At 37.6% G+C, this 14,032-nt stretch overlaps 1 protein-coding gene across 2 annotated transcripts in view; it reads right to left on the bottom strand.

Annotated features, from left to right (window-relative positions):
* Abcb1 (ATP binding cassette subfamily B member 1) overlaps positions 1-14,032 on the bottom strand; it is a 181,514-nt gene that overhangs the window by 15,418 nt on the left and 152,064 nt on the right. For both annotated transcript variants that reach the window (XM_046462454.2, XM_046462453.1), the window contains exons 18-22: positions 12,958-13,065; positions 11,261-11,338; positions 8,352-8,435; positions 5,259-5,462; positions 303-403 (exon numbers count right to left, since the gene is read on the bottom strand). In XM_046462454.2, coding sequence (XP_046318410.1) covers positions 303-403; positions 5,259-5,462; positions 8,352-8,435; positions 11,261-11,338; positions 12,958-13,065 — 575 coding nt within the window. The remainder of the gene's footprint in view (positions 1-302; positions 404-5,258; positions 5,463-8,351; positions 8,436-11,260; positions 11,339-12,957; positions 13,066-14,032) is intronic.

Raw genomic sequence — 14,032 nt, 5'->3', positions numbered from 1 at the left:
CCTAAAGAGCTTTCATCCCCAACAAAGCAATAATAGGGTCATTGTCTAACTGGGCATCAGAGAGCCATTCCTCAATGCCCTGTTACTCTCCCCTCACATCTGTTACCCACCCTGAGAGGTTCTACCGCAGAGAAGCCCCTGCCTTAATTTGTTTCTGGTCATTACCTCCTGGATACAGGTGCTTCCTATCTGGTACTTTCTCTACTTGAGGCCAATCTTCTGGCCAAAGAAATACTTTGTGAAAACAAATCTGATGATTAAATGCTCCTCACACATCCCTCCAACTCTTCAGTGGTTATTACCTGTATGGTATATGCAAACTCTGTGCATACATATTCTCAAACTTCTGCTCCCGAGTCAAAGAAACAACAGTGCGGAAGTTTTCTATTGCTTCAGTAGCGATCTGTAACAGATATCACCCATCACTAAGAGGCACAAGGGCAAACAGGGGCAATTAATTTGAATTCTATAAAGCAGGTTAATAAAATTAATTTTATGATACTATATTATTTTTTATCATTTAGTGTTTACCTATGAACATCTTTTTATGGAAAAGGATACTGAGTAATTTATACAAAAGTTTCAGATTTGGAAGAGACAGAAACTGACTCAATCTTACCTTCTTTATAGAAAGAGAAACCAAGACTTTAAAGTGACTAAGGCACTTGCCTAAAGCCACACAGCGTTACACAGTTTTACAAAATTAACCCAAGAACTTGGTATTTCACACCTTTTGTAGGACTCTTTCTTTTATGATGGTCACATTGAAGTTCACAGTTATTTTATATACTTTATATATTTAAAAAATATAAATGTACATTTATATTTTTCTCTTTGTAACAACTCAAGAATTTTCAGAAAATGTTGAAAAGTCAAGGAATGTATTAAAAAGTTACATATTGATGTATTTTACACATTAGCTTATGTATTGTAATTTTTCCCCTTAAGCATATGCACCTTTAACAAATTAGGGATTGAATTCTAGACTTGCTTATTCACCATTATTATTTTTTACACCATTATTTTTTGCCTTAACAAATATTAAGAATATTTTCCAGGGTCATTAAATATACATTAATAATGGAATTTTAATGGCCACTTAATATTCCTGTCAGGCATTCTTTTATTGTTGTACAATGTTTTCAATTATTTTATTATTAAAACTGTTGTGATAAATGTCCTTGTACCTAAACACTTGCCCATATTGAATGGTTTTCTTAGGAAAAGTTCTTAAAAATGAGATTACTGGGTCAAAGGGAATACACTGTTTTTTTAAGGAACATGGCACATATGGCCAGTTTTTTCCAGAAAATTTCTATCATTTGGTTATGTTCTAATTACATGTTACTTCCTGAAAAGCTATTTAATTAGGGCGTGGACATCCTTTGCTACCTTTTGGAGTCTGGGTAAAGGGATGTGGAGAATGCAAGAAACACTGGTATACTAAATCAGATTTCAGTCTATGTCACCATGGGACCTTGAGCCACCCCATCTCCTTTTCTTCATCTGTAATGTGAGGGAGTAGATGAGAGGGTCTCTCAATTCCTCACACTCAAATATAATAGGTCACTAAGATAAGTCACTCAACTATTTAAAATGTTCTTCCTCTCTCTGACCTTTTTACTGGCCAGCTGATTCTAATAAAGGCATTGCATTAATTTACAGTGATTTACAACTGAAACGTTGTATTATTTTATTATTAAAACTGTTGTGATAATTTATTATTAAAATTTATTATTAAATATTATTATTAAATATTATTATTAAAATTTATTATTAAAACTGATGTGAAATCTCACTTATTCCTCACGGAATCCTACACCAATTATCTAACTTAAAAGATAACAGCAAATATTTCACAAGACATTAAGTCAGTTTTTGAAGGCTGGTACAAAAAGCTATTCAAAGAAAAAAGTTAATAACATATTCTTAAAAACAAAATCTTATTTAAAATAAAATAAAAAATATTCTCTCTTTCAGTGAGGCAAAGACTGAAGTATGTTTACCAAAAGCTACTTAGAAAGGAAGAAAATTTGCAGATTTAATTTATGTTTTTTATAAGCTTCTTTTACACATTTAAACAATAATGTACACTCATTTTAGAAGATCCTAAAAAATACAGAAAGCATGAAATTAGAGGAAAAATTCACCTTCAAACTCCCCAAAGGCAATCCTTGTTCAGACACATTAGAAATATTTTTAATTATAAGGGTTCAAACAAATAGAAGAGGTTTTCTGGATTAGTAATAACATTCTACAAATTACAGCAATGTATGCTGAAAAGCAGATTTTACTGTAAATTTTAATGTAAAAATTTTAAGAAATATTTTGTGTGTAGTGTTTAAGGCAGGAGTGTCTGTGGCTAGATTATAAATGTCGCTTTTCAGTATATATAAAACTCAATAAAAGGGAGAGTTTGAGGACAGACCTTGCATAATGAGTAGAACAATATAATCACTTCACAATGTAATCACTTCATCTTAATGCACAATGAAGCAATTAGGAAGAACCTTAATTAGCATCCTGCATCCTCACAGCTTCCTTTATTCCCAGAGTTTCAAACAAAGTCTCAGGAATCACCAGAAGAAAAGAGAACTTCAGTTCAAGGAGAAGTAAATGGCATTGTTTCCCTCACAAAGCATCATGTAGTTGATACTTTTGGAGAAAGGAAAATGCAAATATGCTTCTAGAAAGAAAAACACAAGCAAACCTCCTCACCTTTGTCTTCCTACCTTCAAATAAAATGAAGTTTGATTGTGGCTTTTAATGTTGAAAAGGAAAATGCATCTATTTTATAGAAATGTTCTTAGTCTATATTAATGTGCTAGAACTCTAGAAATTACAGATCACCGACTGAGAGGAGGTTATGAACAGTCTCCGACATCACAGAGATAATACGAGCAGGCCCTGACCCCACACAGTAATGAACAAGCCCTGGCCTCCCACAGACCTGCTCTGGAATGGCTGCTTCAGGGCAAATCCACAGAGGTAGTCCAGGCCCCTATGTATCTTTTGTTTTATTAGGAAAGATAAACCATTTATCCACAAAGAAACAGGAAAGCAACATTAAGGGCTGAGAAATGTCATGAATTAATTCAGATGTAAGGAAAGGCCTCTCAGTAAAGGTACTACATCTGAGAGTTGAATATGTACAGGAAGAAGCCACATCTGTGGGAACCAGACTAGAGTGTTCTAAGAGTTACAAAAAGACCCATGAGACCAGAGCAGCATGACATAGGAGAGTATAGTAAAGGACAAGATTATAGAGGTCATCAGATCCTGCAGGGTTTTACAGACATTGGAATTTTATTCCAATGCGATTAGAAGCCATTAGAGAGTTTTAAATAGGAGTTAGCATGATCTGATTTGTATTTTTAAGAGATTAGTATACTGACTTTGAGAATAATAAAGACTATAGATGGACAAGAATTGAAGGAGATCAGTTAGGAAAATTGATTTGAAGTTTGATTTGCGACTTTGGGAAAGATATTTGATCTCTTCCAACAGGTGTAACTCAGCAGGGCTACTGAAATGAGCAAACATATGTAGAGCTCTTCGTATAAAGCCCATTTTTAATAAATATTCAATAAATTGTAACCTGAGAATTAGGATCAAATGGGGTTGACTTTCAATATTATGAGAACTGATTGGTGAAGCAACCACCACTTTCGCTATCTGCCTTTGTCCCTCTCCGGAGCCCCCACTGGATTAGAGAATCTCTCACAGTCTGACTTAGAAAATCTACCATATCCACACATACCATTTCCCTTGCATTCTTTCCTCAGCCCTTCTACAGGACTCCAAGAGTCTCATCTCTGATGCACCACCTCAAAGGTGCTGACCTTGGTTTGCAATGATTTAACTTAGGATCTGTCTTCTTCTTTCATAAACAGTCTAAGATTCCCATTCTAAGATTTCACACACCTCAATAAATAATGATATTATTAAAGACTTTTTTGTTTACATTTTGCTCTAGATTTTTCCAGCTTTTATTCAAATAAAGAGTCAACACCATAGGAGAAAAGAAACACAAGGCATAGGATTTCCCCAGGCTGGTCCAGTGTTACCCAGGTTAGACCAAACCAGGAACCCTGGGAGCAGCACCATATGGCTAAAAGCCTGCCAGACATCTCACAGCAGGTTTTTCCCCCACAGACACTGGGAGAAGCACCAAAGCTGGCCCAGCGGCGTTTCCTGGAGATGAGGCAGAATCTGGGAAATGCAGGAGGCAGAGGACAATGTGCCTGTGACAAGGAACATCCTTCAGGACCTGTCACATCACCCACTTGTGAGGGACCTGGTCCACAGACAAAGGACTCCTGTGCCTGAGAGCCAGACCCACCATAAACTAACTAGATTCCTGCCCTGACTCTGGAGAGTCTGGAATATCCATTGGTAAATATATTCCTATCTAGACATTAGTCCCAGTTTTGGGACTCAGCCCTGTTCTGACCCCTCATTTCTATAATGATCCAGATCTTATAACATCAGATTGTCTTCTGCCATCTAGAACAGGAGCACAGGTACCAGAATTTGAACCCTGACCCTAAGACTCCTCAGTTCTCTAAGGCACAGGGGACCACTGCCGGAAGGTATTCAGCTTCACCTGGAAAAGGAGATGACACTAGGACTTCCTGCACAAGGTCACTATGAAGAGTAAAGCATTTGCAGGAAATGCAGTAAATGTCACATAAGCATTTGTTAAATAATAAGAAAAGAATAAACAAACATGCAGAAAAACAAGTATTCAGGGAAGGAGAAGCAGAAGTAGGATGAAAGGGGGAGGAATGATAAGAGGGACAGTGGTGATCATTTAAGTCAGATAGAAAAAAGACCCCAGGACGTTTCCATATTGAACCTTTCACATCAGACATAATAAAAAGGCCCGACTTTTCTCAATAAAGGAGATTTAAGCTTGCTTAAAAGAAAGAGGGAGAGAGAGAAAAAAAGAGATGTGGAGGAAGGAAAGGGGGTGGGGATTGAAGGAAGTAAGGAGGGGCGGGGAAGGAAGAGAGGAGTGTGAAGACAGTAGCTTGAAACCAAAAAAGCCTGTGAGAAGCAGTGTCAGTCTGAGCCTAAGGCCATGTTTGATACTTTACTTCAGTTTCTAATCTGCAGAATAAATGTCAAAAATATATTGCTCTGGGGAATGGTGATAAAAACACTCAGAACATAGTAAGTAGTAGGGAATAACAAAACAACACTGATTTAAATATTTTTCTCTACTTAGGTAAGCAATTGTATTTTGTTTGACTCACCTTTCCAGAACCTTCTAGTTGTTTCTTATCTTTTAGTGCTTGTCCAGACAACATTTTCATTTCAACAACTCCTGCTATTGCAATGATGGGTACAATTGCTAAGAGTAGAAGTGTTAATTGCCAGCCATAGATTAAGGATATGATAATTCCTGTCCCAAGATTTGCTATATTCTGGGTAATTACAGAAAGCCTGGAGCCTATAGCCTAAAAAACAAATTAGAGACACATTTTTAATTTTTATTAACTTTAAAATCCACACTTCTATATTCTTAAGAACTGTAACAATTCACTTTCATGAAAATATATTAATTATCTTCTCAGTTATAAAACAAAAATAAAATTTTACTTGTAACAACTTTGAGTTTCTAAAATGAGAATTATCCATGACTTCTGAATAAACTGAAAGTGGATGATCAAAACTCCAGACTGTGATAACATATTTCTCTCTTCTGAATTTTTAATGCCAAGAAAGTCTTAATCAATTAAACTATGTTCTCTAAAGCAAGCTCTGAAAATTAGCAAGATAAACTCTGACATTTATATTAAACTGGATGGTAGAAATTTCCAAAGTTAGGTACAGTACTACTTATAATTTAAGACTATTATTTGTCATTAAGGATATTAAAAAATATTGAGGCCTATATGAAATGCTTATTATGCTTAATTTAACCTAGATTTGATTTGGAAAAAAATATACACAGAGTTGAAAGCTATAGAATTTAATTTATACTAAGAAAGCATCAAAGTCTTCAGTTTGAATACCAGAGGGAGCCTGAAGCATGATTCTTAGTAGTGTGTGGTGATTGCCAAGCCTCAAACCAGATGTCGGCCTACAAAGTCAACTCAGTCCTTGCTCGATGATTCAATCCTCCACATCTCCTCTACCCTGAAAATACTATACCCTCAACTCATTGCAAATCTTTCTCTGGCTCTCTGATCTGCTTTCTCTGGAAAGGGCCCATGTTATTTTCCATTCCTAAACATTTTTTTTTCTGCCCAAGTGAGGCTGATCTTGGGAAAAAATTATAATGGAGTTATATCTAGGATGGCCACTAAGATCTCTGTGACTGAATAATCTTTCCCAACTCCAAAAAATGAGCAGGTACATTGATTAAAGCTTCTCTCCATACTAACTCCTGTGATAGACTCCTTCAAAACTCCCATCAATTCCACCAGATTCATCTAACAGCTATTTGATATAAATACTGGACTAGTACTCTGGCTGCTATATGAATGGGTAGAAGGAGACAGGAATAGAGGTACGGAGTCTGTTACAATAATACAGGACAGGGGTGATAGTGTCTTAGATTAGTGTGGTCATATGAATGGTGGTGAAATGTAACAAATTCTGGATCTTTAAAAAAGGTTCAGCCAAAAAAAATTGTTAGTTGGATTTGATAAGGGATCTGAGAGAAAGGGGATTTAAGAATGACTCTAACACTTTGGACCTGCACAACTGAAAAAAATAAAATTAGTTTTTAATGAAATTGGGAAATTTGTTGGAGGAGTGGATTGAAGGAGAATTGAGAGCTCTGAGTGGGGCATGGCCAGTCCATGATCAGACATCAGACATCAGACAACCATGTGCACATGTCAGGGAGACAGGTGGATTTTCTATGTCTGGAACTTAGCAGAGAAGTCATCTGCAAACAAATATTGGTGATTTTCCAGTACAATGGTGGTTTTTAAAGCTATGAGACTGGATGAAAGAGCCTCTGCAGATAACAAACCCTGGGCACTGAGGTCAGGGCTATAAGGACAAAATAGCAACGAACAGTGGGAGACAGTGGCCAGTGGGAGAAAAAAGCAATGTCCTAGAAAGGAAACCAAGGTTCCTCCTTTAAGACAGGAACAACTTAGGATCTCAAATACTGCTGATAAACTCATAAGACGATGAAGCATTTCCTATTAAGACTTGTTCTTTCACTTACTTTAGTCTAGTTGCTCTGTCACCCTTACTACTTCAGGAATGTTTGAGGAATGCTTGGTGCTCAATGCCTCTGCCCTTGCTGACCTTCTGATTAGAGGCACCCCTCCAAACACCTACAAGGATGGCATCTTTCCTTCCTTCAGGCCTCTTGCCCATATCATCACTGAGTCTTTCCCTCCCTGACAACCAGCCAGCCCCTACCAACCCATGCTGCTTCCATTTCCCTACTGTACTTTTTAACAATGGACACTGGCATAGGGTAAGATCATTATCTGTTTCTGAAGGTTCAAAGTTATTTCAAGCAGTGTACATTTTGTTTGGTTAGGTTCTATATAACTGGATCCAAATCTTGATTTTTGTTGGTTTGTTTGCTTTCAACAAAGATATCTGTATTAAAATAGCATTTTTAAAGATCTGACTTGTAATTATGCAACTCTCTCATTCCAAATATAATTTATTCTTCCAAAAATATCTATTAGATAGGATAACTGCTAGGATAGTACTGACTTACAGGAAGAATAAAGGATAAAGACTATAACACCCAAGGTTGGGGGAGACACAGCAGAGATCACATTTTTTTTCATATTCTACATCAGCTTATAGATTTTTGCCATAAAAATATATAGAAGAAATTTTGTCACTTCTGCTAAAAATCAAAACCTGATGGTTCAGCAGTTTGAAGTTATTCTTTCCACCTTGCTTTAATTTTTTCAAGTGCTTTTCATTTTATTCAACCTATTTTTAAAACATATTTTATTGCTCACTTTATGAACTGCAATGTCCCTAAACTTTCCAGTAGCAACTATACACATAATTTTTTCAGTAGCAACTACAATTTTCTGTTAATTGAGCACTAAAACAACTGGTCCTGAATGATACAGTGAAAATACTTCTTTTCTAAATAACAATTCTTCTACATATATCTTGTTAAGAGTATGAATAGAACAGCAATAACAAAAGATAGCTTACAAGTTATCTAGACACCAAACAGCATTTAATGTTTAAATAGTTAACATTTTTGTTCTAAAACATTTATTTGTGGATTTGTGTCTATTTAACATTTTCTTCACAATGATGATAATAATTAACATTAAAATAAGAAAATCAATTTCATGCTGAGGTTCAAATGACCACTTATGACAAAACCAAAAGGAGTCACGTACCCCTTTCACTTGAGCAGCATCATTGGCAAGCCTGGTTGTCAATGCTCCAGTGGTGTTTTTAGGGTCATCAAACCAGCTCACATCCTGTGGCACAGAAGAGATTTCATCATAATCACATCAAAGTCCTATTTTGTGAGACTCTTGGCTCTAAGAGGAAAGTGATAAGGTCAATTTTGTTGATCAATTATATCCCCTCTGACATTCAATAGACAAGAAAGGGATTTATATACTAATACATAAACGGATCATTTCATTCATCAGAAAAAGTCTGAATGCCTGCTTGGTCCCAATCACAATTTGAAGTATTGGACAAAACAGTGAGCACTAACAACAAAATTGCTGCTCTCCTAAAGCTCAAGTTCTGGAGATAGAGGGTGCAAATACATTTATGCCATCTCAGGAGGTAATACACGCTGTGAAGAAAAACGGAGGTGGGTAAGAACAAAGAAGGAAGGGAAGGTGCTATTTTAGAAACTGGTGTAGAAACAGAGAAGGCTTTTCTAAGGTGACACTGGAGCATAGAACTAAGTGCAGGAAGGGATGAGCATATCCAAGAAGAAGGAACTGGCACATGCAAAGGATCTGAGGTGCAACTACACTTGACCTGTCCAAATACTAGCAACAAAGCTTTAAAGGGTGCTTGTAACCCAAGAAGTCACTTGATGTGAATCTGAAAAAGCTGCCTCTTCCTCTGGACAGAGATCTGTCCTCATGTGGCTTCCTCCCATCTTCTCTTCCCACACATACACAGTGAGCACTGTGTGGGGAGCAGACTGAGTGCTGGTCAAGGGTTAAGGTGTAGGAGATGAGGCCTGAGAGTGGGAAGGGGACATCATGTATGGCCTTTTAGGCAACTATAAAATTCCATACTTCATCCAGAGAGGAATGGTCACTTTCAGCAGGTTTTAGGAAGAGAGATATGGTTTGACTTAGTTTTTAGAAAAATGGCTCTGCTGTTGTGAGGTGAACCTACTGGATTGGGATACAGAGAGAGGCAATGAGACCAGCCAGGAAGCTATTGCAATAGTAAACACAGAAAGAGGAGTCACCATGGTTTTTACCCTGATCAACTGGTAGAAGGGTGCCATCACTCATGGATGTGGGCAAAGAGTAGGTAAGGGATAAGCCTATAAGGGTTGAGCTGGGGGCAGTGAGAAAGGAGGATGGCAAGTTCAAAGCCCATCTCAGGAACTTAGTGAGGCCCTGAGCAACTTAGTGAGACCCTTTCTCAAAATAAAAAATTTAAAAAATGAGCTGGGAAGTTGCTCAGTGGTTAAGCACCCCTGGGTTCAATCCCTGGTACTTAAAAAAAAAGAGTTCAGGTCTAAAATATCAACATTGGAAACATTTATTAGACCTCCAAATAGAGAAGTTGAACATGCAGTTAGATAACTGAAGTTCAGGGTGAAATAAATAAACAGGGTTAAAACAAATCAACAAAACAAATCTAAATTAAAATGTGACATTCAGTATCAAATGGAATTTTCTTTGTAAACCACTTAAAAAATGAGTTTAAAGAACTTATGTCCACCATAAATAACTATGGTTACTGAAGTGGTGATCTGCATTAAAATAGTAATTATCAGTTTTATCTAAAATTTTCAAAGAAAAGATGGAGTGTTATAATTCATTACAGCAAATATCAATCTGACTTTTAGTGTTCTTAAATATTCAAGTTTCTCCCCATGGGAATGTAACTTCCTTGAAGACAGGAACCATTCAAATTGAATGACTTAGAATACTTGGTATGATGTCTTATAAGCACAAGGCTTTAATGGGTTTGTTCTTCTTAATTCATGGAGAAGGCATTATACAAACCCTCAGCTCAGCTCCCAAAGTATAATGGACCTGGGACTTGGCCTGGAGGCTGATGGGGTAATGAGACATTTGGCCCTGGACCACGACCAGCCTAAGTGGGATCTATGTTATAAATATGGTTTGACTAGAGGGTCCAAAGATAGAGTTCCCCATCAAATAGTGCTCTCTAATTAATCAGACTCAGTCCTGGATCTGTCCATCACTAGCTAGAAACTTTCAAAAATATGTCTTTTTAGGTGGTGGTAGGAAGAGTGGGAAAGGACTACAAAATCAAAGACAGGTGGAAACCTGCATGTCCTCTAGAAATCCTAGCACAGCCCACAGATGCTTCTCAACCAGGGTTCAAGTAGCCCTGGCATGTCTGGAGCAGGTTTCTAGAGCATCATTTTATTCAATGGCAAGTGATTAATGATTTTAAAAAGGAATGTTTTAAGTTACATATAAAAATATCCTGATTATTAAATAAACTTATTCCTTTCAACCAGGCTGCTATAGGTTACATTCCTAAAATCCTTTATTTCCCTTTCTAAGGAAAACATTCAGAGTATCTGTTGCAAGGATCTTGAAGGTATGAGAAAAGAAAGGCAGTCCATTGAGTCCTTACTAGATGGCAATGCTGCAGTTTGAAGTGCTGTATCAGTCTAGCCACAGCAAAGGAACTGGCAGTAAGGAATGGGCCATGTGGATGAGTTTGGATTTGTTGAAAGGATGGGGAAAAGGGCAGGAAAAAAACATGACAGAGTATCCTAGGTTTCCCAAGAGAAAGAAGGAAAGAAAGGGAGGAAAGGATTGGGGGCATTGAAAGTCACTTCCACTGACACTGCCTACAACTACTCAGACAAAAAGCTGGAGGTGAAAATACTCAGGAAACGACATCTGCCTCAACTGCAGTTCCTTGTACCCACCTATATACATCCAACAGACACTAGGGCCTCTACTTGACCTGGGGGATGGTTTAAAGACACCTCTGAGAGGAGACTGAAGGATGACCTACACAGGAGCAGTCTGAGCAGCCTGGCTGAGCTCCCATTCCTGAGTTCCCAAGTACAAAAGAGGAGTCCCACATGCCAGCTCACCCTTTAACAACATACCTGTCTCAGCATGGACCTGAAAACCATGTATCGGAGTCTCTTGGTGAGGATCTCTCCAGCTTTGCCAAATGTGAAGCCCTGTGAAGAATAAGAAGAACATGCCACTCATTTATATAAGTGATTGTTATTTACTAAGGCCTCATCCAGGCCTGCACACTTGGGCACACGAACTCTCATAGTCGTCAAGAGGCAACATTACCCCTGTGCTACATACAGATAGAACACTGAGGCTTAGACAGTTAAAGTACTTATTTGCCCAGGTGCTTGTGGCACATGCTTATAATCCCAGTGGCTCAGGAGGCTGAGGCAGGAGGATTGTGAGTTCAAAGCCAGCCTCAGCAACTTAGCAAGGCTCTAAGCACCTCAGTGAGACCCTGTTGCTAAATCAAATATGAGGATCAAATATGAGGATGTGGCTCAGTGGTTAAGTGCCCCTGGTTTAATCCCCAATATACTACTACTACTACTACTAATAATAATAATAATAATAATAATAATAATAATAATAAATTTCTCATTTTGCTAAGGACTCAAAATTGGGTACTTGTGCAACTGGTACTCAAACCTAGCATAGCCAAGAACAGTGGCACACACCTGTAATCCCAGCAGCTCAGGAGGCTGAGACAGAAGGATTGCGAGTTCAAAGCCAGCCTTAGCAACAGTGAGGCACTAAGCAATTCAGTGAGACCCTATCTCTAAATTTAAAAAATACAAAATAGGAGGATGGAGATGTGATTCAGTGGTCAAGTGCCCCTGAGTTCAATCCCTGATACCAAAAAAAAAAAAAAAAAAAAAAAAAAATCAACCTATGTCTTACACCAAAACCCATACTGCTTTAGCATACTAAACTTGTAGAGCACTTGATGCCTTTAAAAATTTCATTTCTGCCAAATGATTCACAAGTTGTAAAATCTGACTCTAGGGTCTGAGGCTGTAGCTCAGTGGCAGAGCACTTTGCCTAGCATGTGTGAAGCACTGGGTTCAATCCTTAACACCAATAAAAATAATCAAATAGAGGCATTCTGTCGACCTATAACTACAAAAAAAAATTTTTTTTTAAATATGACTCTACAAATATTTCCTAGAGTTTTTATTTGAGGATTGACATTCTTTTTTAATATTTATTTTTTAGTTGTAGATGGAACAATACCTTTATTTGTTTTTACGTGGTGCTGAGGATCAAACCCAGGGCCTTGCGCTTGCTAGGCGAGTGTGCTACCACTGAGCCACAATGCCAGCCCCTTGAGGATTGACATTCTTTCATAGTTAAAGAGTCCTTTTTCCTTTAGAAAAAGTTGATTGATAAATTCTTCAAAACAGTGTAGCTTGTTTAGGAAGTTCTTATTTGTTGTTGACATTTAGAATACTGGAAGACATTTCTTTGGGTATTTAAATTCACTGGCAATACTTATATTCAAACTTATATCTAGAGTCTCACCAAAGCCCATTTTTGAGTTCTCACCTTTCATTTCCAATCATGATATTAGATCAAACACTGTATCCCTCTAATTACACCGATATTGGCAGCTGAGGGAGGAGTCAGAAGGGAGGGGAAGCAAATCCAGAGAGTCACAGGATGAAAACCAACATAGCTGTTAGTAACCAAGTTAATAGAGGAACAATGCTACTAAAAGGAAAATTACACAGATGGCCATAAATTCCCTCAAAATGAATAAAATAAAAGTGTAGACACTTACCTGAAGGAAAAATGTAACAAAAGAAACGATTCCTATGATTAGAAACAACAGCGAAAATATGTTACTGTTCTGTCGTTGTATTTCAGGATCATTATTTTTTGTAAATACCTATGAGAAGATATTTAAAGGACTATTAGTTTAATCACTGAAAAAATCATGCCAGGTCTGCCCCACTCCCCATCTGGCATTATTCTGGGGGTCAGGAGAGCCTTTGCATTCTGGGAATCAGGGTTGCCTCTTTTATCTAATATTGACCTTAAAGGTATCTGCCTTCTTCCTTCCTTAATAACCAAGAAGAGGTCTGTCACTCATCAATTGATCCAACATTTTGTCTGCTCAGGTTTCCTCTTGGAGTAATAAATGCCATTGGGCTATGTAAAGTAGCAATGCAAATACTCTTTCTTCCTTGGTGAGGAACTATATCGTATGGCAATTTGTTGTTTTGCTATGTGAACATTTCGAACTATTCTGAGGTATCTGGAAGGAAACTGTTGATGTGCTTTTGGTGCACCAGAGCACCAGAGAGAGAGAGGTGCTCATGCATTTGGCCTTTCAGAAAGGAAGGAGGCTGCTGTTAGCATTCTTTGTCATATGGCCAGTTAGATAGTCACTTGAGAGCTGCAGTCAGGTGACTGAGAACCATACATGGAAACTTTTACAGAAATGGTTAGAAGGGCAAATAGAACATCTTGGGTTCAAAGAAAACAGAATATCAACCACAGGGAAAGAAAACACACCTCTCCCTTCACAAGGTCAAAATCATTCTGTGAGAGTCACATTCCTAACCCAGCCCAGATAACTTTATCCTTTGTGAAAAAGGAGGGGATAGAAGAGATTAAATCATTTTTTCTTGCCTAGTCATTTCAATAGAAATAAACAACTGTCAATCACTGATTCTGACTTTGTGCCAGACAATACTCTAGCAAATCCATGTGTACTGTTCCTCTTGTCCCACAAACATCTCTTCAAGTTGCTTTATCATCACCATCATTTTATAGTAAGGGAAACTAAAGCACAGAGAGATTGCAATTAACCTGCTCAAGATAACACAGCCAGCCAGCCAGGGATGACCCAA

Source organism: Marmota monax, unplaced genomic scaffold (genome assembly GCF_021218885.2).
Source record: "Marmota monax isolate L192 unplaced genomic scaffold, Marmota_monax_Labrador192_F-V1.1 WCK01_AAM20220418_F8-fsc00165, whole genome shotgun sequence".
NCBI lineage: Eukaryota > Metazoa > Chordata > Mammalia > Rodentia > Sciuridae > Marmota > Marmota monax.
This window is presented reverse-complemented; position numbering and strand designations above follow the sequence as displayed.